General features: G+C 44.8%; 1 protein-coding gene across 2 annotated transcripts in view; it reads left to right on the top strand.

Moving 5' to 3' along the window:
- The window catches only part of LOC140204197 (protein Shroom4-like), a 150,245-nt gene that overhangs the window by 27,982 nt on the left and 104,324 nt on the right, over positions 1–17,939 (top strand). For both annotated transcript variants that reach the window (XM_072270676.1, XM_072270674.1), the window contains exon 2: positions 3,741–3,892. In XM_072270676.1, the coding sequence (XP_072126777.1) occupies positions 3,741–3,892 (152 nt within the window). The remainder of the gene's footprint in view (positions 1–3,740; positions 3,893–17,939) is intronic.

Here is a 17,939-nt window from a genome sequence, read left to right as displayed (position 1 = left end):
AGCAGGTACGGATACACTGGAAGCTGCAGTCACAAACCTGCACACAGGCGGCCCAGGGCATAGGGTCGCTCTCTACTGGACCGAAGCAGCAGTTGAGTTCGGCAGCCCCCTGGGTGTCTGAGCAGCCCTCTTTAGGATCGCTCTGCTCACCTCCATGGAGGAAGGGACTGGAAAAGGTGCCTCAAACATCGTCTGCTTCACCTCACCCTGACCAGCTTACCGCGGCTGGTGGGGATCCCTCATAGCGGTCGACCTACAACAGTGAAGAAGAAAGTGATGGTGCTCAACCTTGGCACATGGAACGTGAGAACTCTGCGAGATAACATCAAGGCAGACAGACCAGAGAGAAGAACTGCACTGGTTGCAAAAGAGCTAGCTCGCTACAACGTGGACATGGCAGCTCTCAGCGAAACGCGCCTAGCAGACAAGGGCCAGCTGACAGAGCGTAGTGGTGGATACACGTTCTTCTGGAGCGGTCACAGCAGCGCTGAACGACGAGAAGCAGGCGTGGGATTTGTCATCAATTCTAACCTCGCCCGTAAACTCACCAAGCACCCAGACAGCATCAACGACCGCCTGATGACACTTCAGCTCCCACTTGCAAACAAGAGGAGTGCTACGCTGATTAGTGCCTACGCTCCCACCATGACCAACCCAGATGACATTAAGGACAAGTTCTATGAAGAACTCGACACCCTCATCTCAGCAATCCTGCAGTCAGAGAAGCTCATCGTTCTCGGGGACTTCAATGCCAGAGTAGGGACAGACTACCAAACCTGGGAAGGGATCATTGGAAGACACGGCACTGGCAAGTGTAACAACAATGGCCTTCTGCTCCTCAAGACATGTGCCACACACGACCTTGTCATCACCAACACCCTGTTCCGCTTACCCACCCGTAAGAAGACATCATGGATGCACCCACGCTCGAAGCACTGGCATCTGATTGACTACATCATCACCAGGAAGAGGGACAGGATGGACGAGAGCCATGTGTGGTGCCGACTGCTGGACCGATCACCGCCTCATTGTGTCCAAGTTCAGGCTTCGCATTCTGCCCATGAGAAGACCCCAAGGGCAGAAGACTGCAAAGAGGCTGAATGTCTCCAAGCTGAAAAGCAGCAGGGTTGCAGAAGAACTCGTCGATGACCTTAAAGGCAGACTGCCAGATACACCACAGGATGACGGGACCAGCGTTGAGGAACAGTGGACGGCCTTCGGAGATGCTGTCTACACTACCGCCCTCAAACATCTCAGACCAGCAACCCGAAGAAACCAAGACTGGTTCGATGAGAATGATGAAGAAATACAGGCACTACTAACGGAGAAACATCAACATTACAAAGCGCATCAGGACGAACCCACGTCGCTAGCCAAGAAAGATGCCTTTACCAACGCAAGAAGAAAGGTGCAGAAAAAACTTGGTGAAATGCAGGATAGCTGGTTCAGCAAGAAGGCCGATGAAATCCAGGGCTATGCAGACAGCCACGACATAAAGTGCTTCTACAATGCGCTTAAGGCTGTATATGGACCCCAGTCCTCCGGCTCCTCACCCCTCCTCAACGCAGATGAGACGCAGCTGCTGACAGAGAAGAAGCAGATTCTGGATCGGTGGGCTGAGCACTTTAACAACGTCCTTAACCGCCCTGCCGACATCAATGACGAGGCCATTGCCCGCCTGCCCCAGGTAGAGATCAACAAGAACCTCGACACCCTCCCCATAGTAGATGACGTCAGGAAGGCAGTGAAGCAACTCTCCTGTGGCAAAGCGCCAGGACCCGATGCAATCCCTGCTGAGGTATACAAAGCAGGAGGCCCTGTCATGATGCAACAGCTGACTGTACTCTTCCAGTCCATGTGGAAAAAGGGACAGGTCCCGCAACAGCTGAAAGATGCCAGCGTAGTTGATATCTACAAGAGGAAAGGCAACCGCCAGTCTTGCGACAACCACCGCGGCATCTCCCTCTTGTCCATTGCGGGAAAGATTCTGGCCCGCGTCCTGCTCAACCGCCTTCTCCAACATCTTGAGCAAGGTCTGCTCCCAGAAAGCAAGTGCGGCTTCCGTGCTGAACGTGGGACTGCAGACATGATTTTTGCTGCGCGCCAACTCCAGGAAAAATGCCAGGAGCAACACAGCGACCTCTTCGTGACCTTTGTCGATCTAACCTAGGCTTTCGATACGGTCAGCAGAGAAGGCTTGTGGAAAATCATGGAGAAGTTTGGCTGCCCCAGCAAGTTCATCACAATCGTCCGGCAGTTCCATGACGTTATGATGGTGAAAGTTCTGGATGACGGCGACGAGTCGGAGGCCTTCCCAGGGACAAATGGCATCAAACAAGGCTGCGTTCTTGCCCCGACTCTGTTCAGTATGGTATTCTCTGCCATGCTGACAGATGCCTTCCGTAACTACGAAGAAGGAATCCACGTCAGGTACAGGACTGACGGCAGGTTGTTCAACCTTAGGCGCCTGCAGGCAGTTACAAAGGTGCAAGAGACTGTCATCAGAGACTTGTTGTTTGCTGATGACTGCGCACTCAATGCCAGCACAGAGCAGGAGATGCAGCGTGAAATGGACTGCTTCTCACAAGCCTGCGACAACTTCGGTCTCACTATCAGCACCAAAAAGACCGAAGCTATGTACCAGCCTGCCCCAGGAAAGCCATACCAGGAGCCGCGCATCACGGTGAATGGCCAGAACCTCCAGGCAGTCGACAACTTCACCTACCTGGGCAGCATACACTCTCGCACAGTGAATATAGACGCTAGGTCAACAACAGGATTGCGAAAGCCAGCACCGCCTTTGGGAGACTCCGTGAGAACGTCTGGGAGCGGAGAGGAGTCAGCCTTACCACCAAGCTGAAGGTCTACTGTGCAGTGGTCCTTACCACCCTCCTTTACGCCAGCGAGACCTGGACTGTCTACAGCAGACACGCCAAACAGCTGAACCATTTTCACCTGAGCTGTCTCCGCAGACTCCTCCACATCAGGTGGCAGGACAAAGTCCTCGACACGGAAATCCTGGAACGAGCTGGGCTCTGCAGCGTCTACACCCTCCTGCTGAAAGCCCAAGCCAGGTGGGCTGGACATGTGGTCAGAATGCCAGACAGCCGAATGCCTAAGCAGCTGCTGTACGGAGAACTGTGTCAGGGCAAGCGCTCAGTCGGGGGGCAGAAGAAAGTTTATAAAGACTGCCTCAAAGCGTCCCTCAAAGGCCTGGGTGTCGACACGTGGGAGACGCTTGCCCTTGACCGTCCAGCTTGGCGCAGCAAGATCACCACAGGAGCCCGTGCAGCTGAAGTCAGGCGCATCATCGAGGCGCAACGAAAGCGTGCTGTGCGCAAGTCCCGAGCAGCATCCAGTGCCACGACAGCACCCACCCACTTGTGTCCCACATGTGGGCGAGCCTTCAGGGCCCGGATTGTCCCCATCAGTCACCTCCGGACCCACAGCCACCAATCTCCCATTTGACTTTGAAGCCATGGCCATCTTCGACTATGAAGGACGAACAACAACAACAGCATATATTCAATAATTAAATCTAATTTCTATATAATAAAATGGGGTGGGACCATAGTTAAACTCTCTGAAGTTGTTTTGTTCACTTTATCAACTATTGTCATGTTGATGAACAGTTAAGTATTTTGTAGACTATTTGCTCTGTTTAGAACTACTGCACTTATGTACATTTTTTTATCTTTGTTATTTGCTGCATTTATTGGATTTTTATTATCTAATTTTAGATTGAAGATGGAGGGAAGGCTGCTTTGTCGAAGAAACTACAGGTCGGTGATGAAATTATAAACATCAGTGGCTCACCACTATATGGCTCAAGACAGGAGGCACTCATCCTTATTAAAGGATCGTTCAGGGCACTGAAGATGGTGGTGAAAAGGTAGGAATTACTCCTGCATTCAACTGGAACTGGTATTTGTTTTGACTGAACATGTGAAATATGAAATTAATGTGGAAATCTACTTGTCTGAATTACAAAACTTAAAAAGAAAGAGATATATATGCTGTTATTGGGCTAAATATGTTTTAAAGGCTATAATTTTGTCTCCTTTATGAAGTCTATTTCTTCTGTGACTTATAACTTTGCATGTCTAGTTTTTATCCAGCTGTACTTGTCCATTGTTCTGTTGTGTAAAATTACCATTGTATGTGTGTTTAGTATCAGTTAGTGAGGCGCTGTGTTCTATTTTTCTCTTTTCTATGATGCCTGTACTGAACAGTAGGAACCTGATTAGTACATTAGATGAAGACGAGAACCAACTTGTCTTAGCGACTAAGAAAATACAAAATTGTTTAAAAAAAAAAATCCACTTGGTTTCTCCATGACCTACAAGAGAAAAAAACTTGACCTAATCTGTCTTGCACATGACATGAGAAAGGCAGCAGTGTGGTTAATTACTAAATAACCTCTGAAATGGTGGAGGAAGCCACTTAGTTATGCAATAACTACTACTTTAAAACAGAACCAAAAAAAATGGATGGACCATTTGGCATAAACACAAGAGGCTGTGCAGGTACTAGAAATCCAGAGTAACACACACACACAGAAACCTGGAGGAAGGGTCCAGATGAAAGAAGTCTGCCTGAATCATCAACTCTTTATTCCTTTCCATAGATGCTACCAGACCATTTGGCGTCTGTCCAGACACCAAATTCAACCACAGCAAATTTGTTCGCAGCCAGGTTTATTCTGCAAAGCCCTGTTAACAAACATCTAGGGTCTGATGTTTAAACTGGGACACATTTTCCATGTCAGAGTCCCACTGTATGTTTCACGAATATAGAGCTTTGGAGGAAGGTGCTCCAGGAATCCTCAACAATGATTTCAGACCTCAAGAAATCAGGTGGCGTCACGGCAAGCCTGCTTTGTGTTGAACTAGTGCCCCTCCATGTTGAACAACATTTAGAAGAAGCACTAAAATTAGTAAAGGGTAAAATGCACTCTGGGTCGGTCTTCCGTGTCCATCGCCAAATGTAGCTTAGTAGCCATACCGTTGACCAAGTGGCTGCTTTTTGAAGGACACTGGTACCAGACTGGATTTGCAACAGATGGTAAGTGAATCAACGTGAGGATTAACTCTACCTGAACTTATCTTTGCCAATCCAACTGTGGCAGATCCGATTGTCCATAATAGCCTTGGTCGAAATGACCACTTCATAATTCTTGTGGTGAATAAGTCCCACTTACGTTGCGGAGGGCACTCTCCAAGCATATTGTGCAGTCGTTTTAAATAGTATGAATTTGGTACAATTCTCGAAATCCTTATTGTGCTGTGGGTCATTTGCAGCAGCAGAAATGAATATCACTAAAATATGTGAGACCACATGGCTTAACGTGGTTGAACCCTGGTTCAGTGAGAAGCACAGGGTCTCATGCCAAAAGCGGCACCAAGCCTGTCTATGAATGACCAAAGCTGCTGAAGTTACAGCTCAGGACTATTTGTGTGCTAAATAGCAGGTGTGACCTGGGAATGAGTGATCAGATCAAAGCTCCATAGCATTACCTATCTAATAATGAATTATAGTGGACAACTGAATAGCTAATGGGAGGAGGATACTTCGTTCGCTGTTCAGTTGCCCATTACTCAACTTTGACACGCCCAGCAAATGAATGGTAGAGACAAGACTGCAGCATTCACAGCTATATTTAACCAGAATTGTTGTGTGGTCCACTTCAACTTCCTATAACCTCCACAGTTATGAAAGATGGTGTTCAGCCAACTTAGTTCAACCCATGTATTGTAAATAACCAAGGTCACTCTCCGCAACAAAAGTCCATGGAATACTCAACATCATCCTCGCTGTAGTACGGAAGATGATCAGTCTAAAACTACATTGTGCGTCCTGCCAGCTGGTGGTGTAGTGGCATCAACACCAAATGACAAATCAAGACAAATGGCCCCAGGTTCGAATCCGCCCGGCTCCTTGCACACTTTTCATCTGTGCTGGGTTGAGTGTCGAGCGAGCAATTCGGCCACAAAAAAACAGTCAAACGCTACAAAAGTGGCAAAAATGCCACCTGATGGGCCACAAGGCATGAAAAGGAGCAACAAAATTGTGCTACTACCATGCTGTGCCAGTGCGGTTACAGACGTTGTGGAAAATTGCTCGATTAGCTTGCCATAACCAATAAGGGCAAAATAAATCTGCTTACCTACTCCCCAATTAACCTACTCAACCGTCTGCAGAAATGATGGAAGATGTCATTGATACTATCAGATGCCAGTTTGACTTTCACTAAGACTGCCAGCTCCATACATTGTTGTTGCTTTAGTCCAAAGAGCTGATTTTGAAAAGTGAAGTTAGAGGGAAGGATTTGACCAAATGTGAATTCAAGGAACTGTGGTAAAACTTGAGCTGCCAGGCATCATGAGGAAAACACTCTAATGGTTGCAGTTATATCTTGCACAAAGGGTGATAGTTGTTGGTTGGATAAATCCAGCCTTGGACACCATTCCAGATTATCCACAAGGCAGTGTCCCAGGCCCATTCTTCTCCAGTTCCTTCATTTTTGCATTACAAGGCCATACGTACTACTGATTACACAGTAGAGTGACTGAGTAAATAAAGTAGACAGTGCCAGCATAAGGAAAGACCTTACTAATATTCAGGTAAGGGCTGACAACGAGCAAGTAACATTCATGAATAAGAGTCTAACGCCTATCCTCGATATTTGGTGGCATTGCCAGTATTAGGTTTCCTGCCATCAATAACCTGCTATTAATCACTGACCAGAGACTCAGCTAAGCCTAACCACGTAATCAAATACCATTGTTGCTAGAAGGATGAGAGACTGGATATCCAGTGGAGAATAACTCACCACCAACAGATGTGATAAATTGGATTTCTGAATGGGCAATGAACCCTTGAGCACTTCCTCGGTATCTTCTTCCCTCTCACCTTGCACTGCTTATTTATTTATTTTATATATATATATAGTTTAGTTTTATTACCATATATTGCAATGTACTACTGCTGCAAAACAACAAATTTCATGACGTATGCCAGTGATATGAAACCTCATTCTGATTCTGAAATGCTCTCCACTCACCCGGATGGGAGCAGCACTATTAACACTCAAAAAAAAAACTCAGCAGTGTCTAGGACAAAATCTTTTGCTTGATTGTCACCCCACCTACCACCCTAAATATTCAATCATTCACTGCTCCACTGTTGTTTCTCTTGTAGGCTACTCTAACAGCACTGTCGACCCTGTAACTTCCCAAAATGGGCAAGAGCACCAGGTGTGTGAAAACACCATTGCTTGTGGTTTCCTCTGCAAGCCGTGCACCACTTTGACTTGGTATCTTGCCCATTACTACTTAATGAAGGGTCAACACCCCAAAAATCCTTGCCTTCAACAGAATGATTGCAATGCCTCAAGAAAGAAACTTGCCAATATCGTCTCAAAGCCTGTGGTTACGGGTAATGAGTGTTGGCCAGTGATAACCACATCCTGATAAAGTGAATGAATGAAAATGAGAGTTTTGAGATGCTTTGACTTTTTTTGTGTGTGGAAATAGATTGCATAGATTGTTAAATACTGTGGAGATGACATGAGGGTTAGACGTTTCTCTGTTCATGCTATGAGTAGAGTTCTCTGGTCTGATGCTGCATGAGCAGAATGTCTCCAGGAGTACATACGTGGAGATTAAATTATGGAGCATCAAATATTGAAGAGTAAATGAGAAATGTACATCAGGGAGTACACAGTGAAATAATGGCAGTTTTGAGAAATAATTAGTCAGTATCCCTGTCTACAAACCAACAACGTTGTAGTGTGATGTGTACAATTATAGTTGTTCTTAATCTGTTTGGAACAATGAGGGGAGTAATTGGCTAGAAAAAGAAGTATGAACTCATATGAGTGGGCTGATAATTTAAGAAAATCCATTAAGATTTTGCTCTTCCGTGCTAAAGTTTCCATTGACTAACTTCAGTGGTCAGTGGTTTTTTTCTAATAATTTAAACTAAGTCTTATGAGGGTAAAGACTGATTTATCACAGGACAGGGAAAAATTCTATGATACAGCAGATAACTTTATCAACATGATGATTTGCTCCAATTTTCTCCCTTCCCAGCATGTTGTCACCCTTTGCAATGAGAAGGTGGTAAACTGGAGGTTTGGAAGCAAGTCCTACATCCACTCCCTCAGATGAAATGTGACATGAATTTGCCAATAAGTACTGTTTACAATGCACTAACTCATTGCGAACATGAGTTCCCAGCATGGCGTCCCCCAACTCTACTTTAATTTTCTCCAGCTGTGCAGCCCTGTTTGCAGCCTCTGTTCTTCTCAATCTGGCTTGCATTCCAGTTCCTTGCCCATCCAAATAGGAAATCTGCTGTACAACTGGAATTCACGTCATGAGATTTCAGGTTTATTATATTGTTTGTTTGTTGCCTTTTCCCTTTGAATTCTTTATACTTTCATCCCTTAACGCTTTGTACAAAATGAAAGCAGTTATATGAACTTGAAGTTGCTACGGCAATGAATTTGTTTTATGACAAGTTATTTTTTTTTGTATTTTTGGCTTTGTTCGTATAAACATTTAGTAAATCTGTCTCTTGCTGGTAAATTGTCAATGAGTAACATAAAGTTTAATTGGCTTGTAAACCAAACTCATCCCAAGAGCTGATGTTTTGTTCGTAAGCCAAGCTGGCTACTGCAGGAAGTACCAATGGATGCTCCAGATATTCAAAGTAAATTTATTATCAAAGTACAGAAATGTCAATCATTTACAACCCAGAGATTCATTTTCTTATGGGCATTCACAGTATCTACAAGAAATGTAATAGAATCAATGAAACACTGCAGCTAGCAGGACAGATGAACAATCAATGTGCAAAAGACAAACTGCAAACACAGCAAGAAAAAATAAATAAATAAATAAGCAGTAAGTGCTAAGTACATGAGATGAAACCTGGAGAGTAAGTCCATAGGTTGAGGGAATATTTCATTGATGGGATGAGTGAAGTTATCTCCTCTGGTTCAAGAACCTGAATGTTGAATGATAACTGTTCCTAAATCTGGTAGTATGGGTCCTAAGACTCCTGTGCCACCTTCCTGATGGCAGCTGCAAAAAGAGAGCTTGGCCTAGTTGATGGGGGTCCTTGATAGATGCTGTTCTCCTGTGACAGTGCTCTGTGCAGATGTGCTCAATGGTGAGAAAGGCTTTAACCGTGATAGACTGGGCTGTATCAAATACTTTTTGTAGGCTTTTCTGTTCAAGGGCATTGGTGTTTCCATACATGGCCATGATGCAATTAATCAATATAGTCTCCACTAGACATCTACCGAGGTTTGTCAAAGTTTTAGATGACATGCCAAATCTTCACACACTTCTAAGAAAGTACAGATGCTTCCATGCCTTCCTTGTAATTGCATTTTCGTGCTGGAGTCAGAAATGATCCTCTGATATGATAATACCAAGGAATGTAAAGTTGCTGTCTCCACCTCTGGTCCTTCAATGAGGACTGGCGTATGGTCCTCTGGTTTCATTCTCCTGAAGTCAATAATCAGCTTCGTGGTCTTGCTGACATCAAGAGGTTGTTGTGGCACCACTCAGTGAGATTTTCAATCTCCCTCCTGTATGCTGATTTGTCACCACCTTTGATTCGGCCAATGACAGTGGTGTCATCAGCAAGTTAAATATGGCAATAGAGCTGTGCTTGGCCTCACAGTCATATTTTAAGTATAACGCCTGTGCTTGTAAAGCAGCGGTCTACACACACAGCTTTGTGGTGAACTGGTGCTGATGAAGATTGCAGAGGAGATGTTGCCAATCCGAAGTAACTGGGATCTGCAAGTGAAGAAATCACGAATCAAGTTGCACAAGGAAGTATTGACGCCCAAGTCCTGAAGCTTTTTGATTAATTTTGAGTTGAGGGTTGAGTAAAGAGCCAATGAAATGGTATCTGTTGCTGACCTTTTGTGATGGGAGGTAAATTGGAGCAGATCCAAATTGCCAAATCAGGCAGGAGATGTCCTGGTAATGGTGCAGAATGCTCAATAGGGGGCCACCTGTCACAACTTAAAATGGGTGGTGGCAGACCCATATTATTCTAGGCCCATCCACGATGCTATAGTTCTGAATTTGTTGGTCACACAAGAAACGCTGGAACTTGGAGCAACTAACAATGTGCTGGAGGAATTCAGCCGATCAGGCAGAATTTGTGGAAGGGAAGAAATTGTCAACATTGCAAGTTAAACCCTGCATCAGGACTGAGAGGGGAGAGATGAGATGGCCTGAATGGAGAGGAGAAAGGGAATGGCAAGAATTTATTCTGAGACAATTAGTGGACTGAGGAGGGCAGTGAGATGACAGGTAAGTGAGGTGCACAGGAGTGGAGTTGGAATACAGTGGCAGCTGAATGATGGATGGATGGAGACGGAGGAAAAACAAAAAAGCACGGTGCGAGCTTGGAGGAGGGGAGTAAAAAGATAGCTGCTGGTGGAAGAGAAGCAGGCTCATAAAGCACTGAATGCAAATAGGTAGAGAATGGCATATGGAACCAGCTTGTGGGTGTGGAAACCCGTGCGTGAAGTGGGAGGACAGAGTAAGGAGAGGTAAGGAGACAAAGGTAGTTGAAGAGGGTTCTGGTGGGAGCTGTCAGTGACAGTTTCTTTCCTCCTATAGATGCTGCGAGATCCATTGAGTTCCTCCAGCACTTGGTTTGCTGTCAGGTTTGTTGGTGTTTTCCTAGTGCTCTAGCGGCTCTGCAACTCTACTTTTAAAAGCTTTCTGCTAATAATTACTTGGTCAGTTTTTTGGAGGTGTTGGATTTGCATTGCAGGAGAGGCATTTCAAGAGAAGCGAGTGGAGGCAGTGGGGACAATCTTTGCCCCACAGTTCCCAATTAGTTAGCTTTAAGCAGTGCAGCCATCGTGCCAGTCGACCAGTGTTAGAGTAGGGTGTTGAGGCTTTGGTTCATAGAGACTTTGGCAAGGAGTGTTGGAAGCTGTAGGTAGAATTTTTTTCATTTAATTTTCCTTCTTTCTTGCACAGTTTGAACAGTGGGGATGTCAGCCAGGACAGTGGAATGCTCCTCTTGCAGGACATGAGAAGGTTGGAAGACCTCTAGTGTCTCTGATGACTGCTCCTCTAAGAAGTGCATCCAGCTGCAGGTTCTTTCAGACCGTTTTGAAGAAATGGACCTGCAGCTGGATCAACCCTGGATCATTCAGGAGGCTGAGGGGTTGATCAACAAAGAAATTCATAGAGTTAGCTACACCAAAGGTGCAGGACACAGGTCATCAGGAGGGAAAAAGGGATAGACAACCAGTGCAGAGTATCCCTGTGGCTGTTCCCTTCAAAAACATTGGGTGTTGTTGGGAAGGGGATGACCTAGCAGAAGAAAGCCACAGCAGTCAGGTCTCTGGCACTGAGTCTGCCTCCTTGACTCAGAATGGAAGGGTGGAGAAGAGACAAGCCTTAGTAATAGTGGATTCATTGGTTAGGGGAATAGACGGGAGATTATGTGGATAAGAACAAGATTCCAGGATGGTGTGTTGCCTCCCAGAAGCCAGGGTCAGGAACATCTTGGATCATTCTGAAATGTTGTAGTCCACGTCAGTACCAATGGCATGGGTAGGAAGGGTGACAAGGTCTTACAAAGTGTTTTCAGAGAGTTGAGTTCTAAGTTAAAGGACAGGATGTCCCAGGTTCTGATCTCAGTATTGCCTCTGCCTCATGCTAATGAAGCCAGAAATAGGAGGTTCATACAGTTTAACACATGACTAAGCAGGTGGTGCAGGAGGGAGGGCTTCAGATTTTTGGATCATGTGACTCTCTTCCACGGAAGGTGGGATCTAAACAGACGGCACAGCGTGCAACCTGAACTAGAAGGGAACTAATGTCCTTGTAGGAAAGTTTTCTGATGCTGCACAGGAGGTGGGGTGGTGGTGTTTAAACTAAAGTTACAGGAGGATGGGGGCCAGAGTGATGGAGCAGATAGTGGAGTGGTTGTGGGGAAAGATGTTGTTAAGCTTACGTACAAAGTCAGGAATCATGGTGGACTAATTTTCTGAGTTAAGTATATTTCAGTGCAGGGAGTATTATAAAGAAGTTGTTGAGCAGACGAGTATATGGCATGGAAGTATGACATTATAGCCACTAGTGAATCTTGGTTGCAGGAGGGGCAGGACTGGCAGCTTTTCGTTTCATAGTTCAGTTGTTTTAGATGTGATTGAGCAGGAGGGATTAATGGAAAAGAGGTGGCATTACTAGTCAGTGAAAATGTTATGGCAGTGCTCAGACGGGACAGACTAGAGAACTCGTCTAGTGAGGGCTGGATTGGATAGAGTTTATCAGATCTCTTCAGAGAAGTTTCCTTAATCAATACATAGAGGACCCATCTGGAGAGAGTGTGATATTAGATCTCCTATTGAGGAATGAGCAGGACAGGTAACAGAAGTTTGTGTAGGGGAACATACTGCATCTAGTGATCATAATGCCGTCAGTTTTAAGATGATTGCGTAGAAGGATAGGTCTGGTCTTTGGGTTAAGATTTTAAAGTGGAGAGTGGCCAATTTTGATGGCATCAGAAAGGACTTGGCAAGCGTGAATTGGGACATTGTTGTCTGGCAAGGGTGTGCTTGGTAAGTGGGAGGTCTTTAAAAGTGAAATTTTGAGAGCACAGAGTCTGTATGTTCCTGTCAGAATAAAAGGCTACGATAACAGATATAGGGAGTCATGATTTTTTCAGAGATATTGAGGCCCTGGTTAAGAAGATGATGAAGGTGCATAGCTGGAAGGAGAAAATGAGGCTCTTGAGTATAAGAAATGCAAGAGGACACTTCAGAAAGAAATCAGGAGAGCTAAAAGAAGACGTGAGATTTCTCTAGCAGACTAGGTGAAGGAGAATTCCAATGGCTTCTACAGATATATTAGAGCAAAAAGGATAGAAAGGGACAAAATTGGTCCTCTGGAAGATCAGTGTGGTCATCAATGGATGGAGCCAGAAAGAGATGAGGGAGATCTTAAATGGATTTTATGCACCTGTATTTACTCAGGAAATGGCCATTGAGTCTATAGAACTAAGACAAAGTTGGAATCGAGTTTAATATTATCGGCATATGTTGTGAAATTTATTGTTTTGCGGCAGCAGTATATTGAACAAAATGATTTTAAAAAACTAAATCACCATAAGGTAGTGCAAAAAGAGAGAAAGAAATACTGAGGTAGTGTTCATCTGTTGACTGTCCATTCAGATATCTGATAGTGGAGGAGAAGCTGTTCCTGAAGCATTGAGTGTGTTTCTTTAAGCTCCTGTACCACCACCGTGAGGGTAGCAATAGAAAAGGGCTAGTCCTGGGTGATAGGGATCCTTAATGATGGATGTTGTTTTTTTGAAAGTGTCCTGCATGCTGAGGAGCTTATGCCCGTGATGAATCTGGCTGAGTTTACAGCTTTCTGCAGCATTTTCTGATCCTGTGCAGTGGCCCCTCCATACCAGACAGTGATGCAGCCAGTTAGAATGCTCTGCACAGTACATCTGTAGAAATTTGTGAGAGTCTTTGATGATATTCCAAGTCTCCTCAAATTCCTAATGAAATATAGCCATTATTTGTGTCATCTTTGTAATTGCATCAATATGTTCAGTCTAGGATAGATCCTTAGAGATGTTGACACCCAGGAACATGAAATTGATCACTCTTTCCACTTCTGATTCCACAATCAGGGCTTGCATGTGTTTCTTCATCTTCCCCTTTCTGAAGTCCACAATCAATTCCTTGGTCTTACTGATGTTGAATGCAAGGTTGTTGCTGTGACATCACTTACCAGCTGATCTTTCTCACTCCTGTTTGTTTCCTTGTCACCATCTGAAACTCTGCCAACAGTAGTTTTGTCATCAGCATGGAAGGAGGGAGTTATGGAGGCCCAGGTTTTGGAACTTATTGATTAGAACCGAGGGTATGACTGTGTTGAACGTTGGGCTGCAGTCAACAAGCAGCAGCCTGACGTGGGTATTTGTATTGTCCAGGTGATCCGAGGCTGACTGGAATCCAGTGAGATTGCATCAGCTATAAAACTATTGTGGTGATAGATAAATTACATGGGTCCAGGTCCTTGCTGAGACAGGAGTAAATTCTAGCTATAACTAACCTCTCAAAGCACTTCATCACAGTAGATGTGAATAGTACTGGACAATAGTTGTTAAAGCAGTTCACCGTGGTCTTGGACACTGATATGATTGTTGTCCGTTTGAGACATGTAGGAATATCCAAATGCAGCTGTGAGGCATCGAAGATGTCCTTGAACACTCCTGCCAGTTGGCTGGCGCAGCCCCATCTGGAGTACCATCAAGGCCTGGCACCTTGTGAGGGTTCGCCCTCTTGAAAGATGTTCTGATATCGATCTCCATGACAGACGTCGCAGGATCACCAGATGCTGCAGGGATTCACAAAAGTGTAGTTTTATTCTCCCTTTCAAAGCATGCATAAAAGGCATTGAGCTCATCTGGGAGTGAAGCATCATGGTCATTCACGATGTTAGGTTTCCCTTTGTAGCAAGTAATGATTTGCATACCCTGCAGGAGCTGAGATGCATTGGATTCCATCTCTAACCTCAATCAGAATTGCTTTTTCTCCTTTAAGTTACCCTTCTGTAGATCGTACCTGGACTTCTTGTATAGTTTTGGATCACCGGTCTTGAGTACCGCAGATCTAACCCTCAGCAGATTACAAATCTCCTAGTTCATCCACAGCTTTTGGTTTGGGTATGTCCAGTATTTTCTCGTTGGCAGTCACCCATCCACACAGGTCTTGATAAAGTTGGTGACTACTGTGGTGTATTCATTTAGACTTGAAGAGAATCCGGGAATATTGTCTAGTCCTCCCGACTCTGTTCCTGTAAGCGCTCCTCTATCTTGGTCCTCGCTACTGGTGCTGTAGCGTTTAGTCTCTGACTATATATTGAGAGTAGACCTATAGCCAGGTGAACAAACTTGCCAAAGTGTGAGTGTGGGATGGCACACTAAGCATTCTTGATGGTGGTGTAATAGTGGTCAGATGTGTTGGCTCCTCTGGTTCCACAGGTGATATGTTAGTGGTAGCTGTTCAGACACTTCAAACTGACCTGTTTGAAATCACCCACAGTGATAGGCAAGGCATCAGGGCGTCCTGTTTCAAGCCTGCTGATTACATTGCTCAGCTTCTCCAGTGCCTGCCTCTTCTGAACTCTGACTTGGCCATTCCAAAACACAAATTTTATTCTTTTTAAACGATGCTGTTGTTGATTTACCCTTGTGTTTCAGATCACTGCCTTGTTGCATCTTCCAACTTCTATTTAGCTTCAAGTGACAGATAACTACCCTGACATTTTCCTGTAAAATGTTTTCTTAAGTTGTGTCTAACTAATGTTATACATTTTTTTTTGAGAATGTTCCCAGGAAAGTTGATGAAGGTAAGGCAGTGAATGTTGTCTGCATGGACTTCAGCGAGGCCTCTGACAAGATCCACCATAGGAAGTTGGTCAAGAAGGTTTAGTCACTTGGCATTCGGGATGTGATAGTAAATTTGGATTAGACATTGTGGGAGAAGCCAGAGAGTAATTGATGATTGCCTCTCTGACTGGAGGCTTGTGACTAGTGGAGTGCTGCAGGGATCAGTGCTGGGGCATAGTTGTTTGTCATCTATTCAGTGATCTGGATGATAATGTGGTAAACTGGATCGGCAAATTTGGGGCATACTGGACCATGAGGAAGGCTATCAAAGCTTGCAGCAGGATCTGAACTAGCTGGGAAAAATGGGCTGAAAAAATGGCAAATGGAATTTAATGTAGACAGTATGAGGTGTTGCACTTTGGGAGAATCAACCAAGGTAGGGCTTACATGGTGAGTGATAGTCCAGTAGAACAGGGCTGTGGGAATACAGATCCAAATTCCTTGAAAGTGGCGTCACACATAGACAGGAACTCAGCAGGCCAGGCAGAATCAATGGGAAGGAGTACAGTTGATGTCTTGGGCTGAGACCCTTCATCAGGACTGAAAAAAAAAAGAGATGAGTCGGAGTAAGAAAGTGGGGGGGGGGAGGGGAAGAAGAACCACAAGGTGATAGGTGAAACTGGAAGGGGGGGGGGAAGGAGTGAAGTAAAGAGCTGGGAAGTTGATCAGTGAATGAGACTATCACAGCTAATTTCGCACTCTCAAGCAAGGAAAAATAATCATGTTTCCTGTTCATCCAGAAGTCCAGATATGATTTGGCTGAACTAGTCTTTGCAGTTGTATAATGATTTATGCTCTTGTTGATGCTCGCAGCTAAAGGATGGCATGTAGTAGTTATGGAGTTATACATGGCACTTTAAGGAGAGACAATATTTTGGAAGCAAATTACTTGGTTGACAATGTAGCTCATTCTGAAGAATTGTCATGTTTAATCCATTAACACCTGCAGACAGTACTTGTTGGTTTCTGTGGATAAATTGGTATTAGAATTGAGACCATAAGATATAGGAGCAGAAGTAGGCCATTTGGCCCATCAGGTCTGCTCCGCCATTCAATCATGAGCTGTTCCAATTCTTCCAGTCATCCCCACTCCCTGCCTTCACCCCATACCATTTGATGCCCTAGCTAATCAAGAACCTATCTATCTCTGCCTTAAATACACCCAGTGACTTGGCTTCCACAGCCACTCGTGGCAACAAATTCCACAGATTCACCACTCTCTGACTAAAGTAATTTCTCCTCATCTCTGTTCTAAATGGACGTCCTTCAATCCTGAAGTCGTGACGTCTTGTCCTAAAATCCCCTACCATGGGAAATAACTGCCATATCTTGCTCGCATTAAGTTGCATCTGGAAATGCCAGTTGGCGGACAATTTCCCTCCACGCTGCTCTGATATACAGTCGGCCCTCCTTATCCGTGAAGGATTGGTTCCAGGACCCCTTGCGGATGCTCAAGTTCCTTATTCAACCTGTCTCAATGCGGTGGACCTTAGGACCCAGCGGAACCCTGGATCTTATTTAACCTGTCTTAGTGTGGTGGGCATTAGGACCCGGCGGCGGAGCTCTGAATCTGTAGTGTTTCTGTTCACGTAAATAATCACAATCACGATTTAAAATGAAGTGGAAATAATAAAGCGATCAGAAAGAGGCATGATCATTGGAAAAGTGTGAGGCTACAGTTGGTCAACAATTGGAACAATTTTAAAGGATAAAATGAGAAAGGCCCTGCCTGATTAAAGCAACAATTATTACACAGCAATGCAGTGGTTTAATTATTGGGTTTTGGGTTTTTGAATCTCCACATCAACCCGGCCGGGATGGACAGCGCGCCTGGGAGCGCTCTGTCACTGGATCGAACTCAGGAACTTCCGTTCCTGAGCCCGGTGCTGAAACATGTGTTTCTTAAGTGTTTTATATGCATAGAAAGGTGAAATATATACTATATACTAAGCCAACGTTTGACTAACTGACACTAAATAATACCGGATGTAGCTGTTCTGGCTGACTTGGTAAGAGAACTTGCGGTTTTTTTTTTTATCCCAATCCACAATAACCTACGCACATCCTCCGGTATATTTTAAATTATCTCTAGATTACTTATAATACCTAATAAAATATAAATACCATGTAAAATAGTTCCAATACTGCATTGTTTAGGGAATAATGACAAGAAAAAGAAGTCTGTACATGTTTGAACAGCAAGTGCTGGAGGAGCACTTCCGGGTTTTCTCAATTCGCGGTTGGTTGAATTTGCGCATGCGGAACTCGCGGATAAGGAGGGCCAACTGTATTGGGAAATCGTGCTCAGCAGGTTATAGCAGTGGTTTGCCTTTGACTACTGCCGGGTGAGTTTAAAGAGATCACCACCTCTTGCACTGGATGACCAGGATGTCTGAGTGCCTTCTCATGCTCTTAGCACTCCACCAACGCCTGCTGGCCTGCCTTCTTGACCGTTGGACCATTAATCGGTCTCTTCTGCT

Source organism: Mobula birostris, chromosome 10 (genome assembly GCF_030028105.1).
Source record: "Mobula birostris isolate sMobBir1 chromosome 10, sMobBir1.hap1, whole genome shotgun sequence".
Taxonomy (NCBI): domain Eukaryota; kingdom Metazoa; phylum Chordata; class Chondrichthyes; order Myliobatiformes; family Myliobatidae; genus Mobula; species Mobula birostris.
The sequence above is the reverse complement of the archived record's forward strand: the minus strand, read 5'-3'. Positions and strand labels throughout refer to the sequence as shown.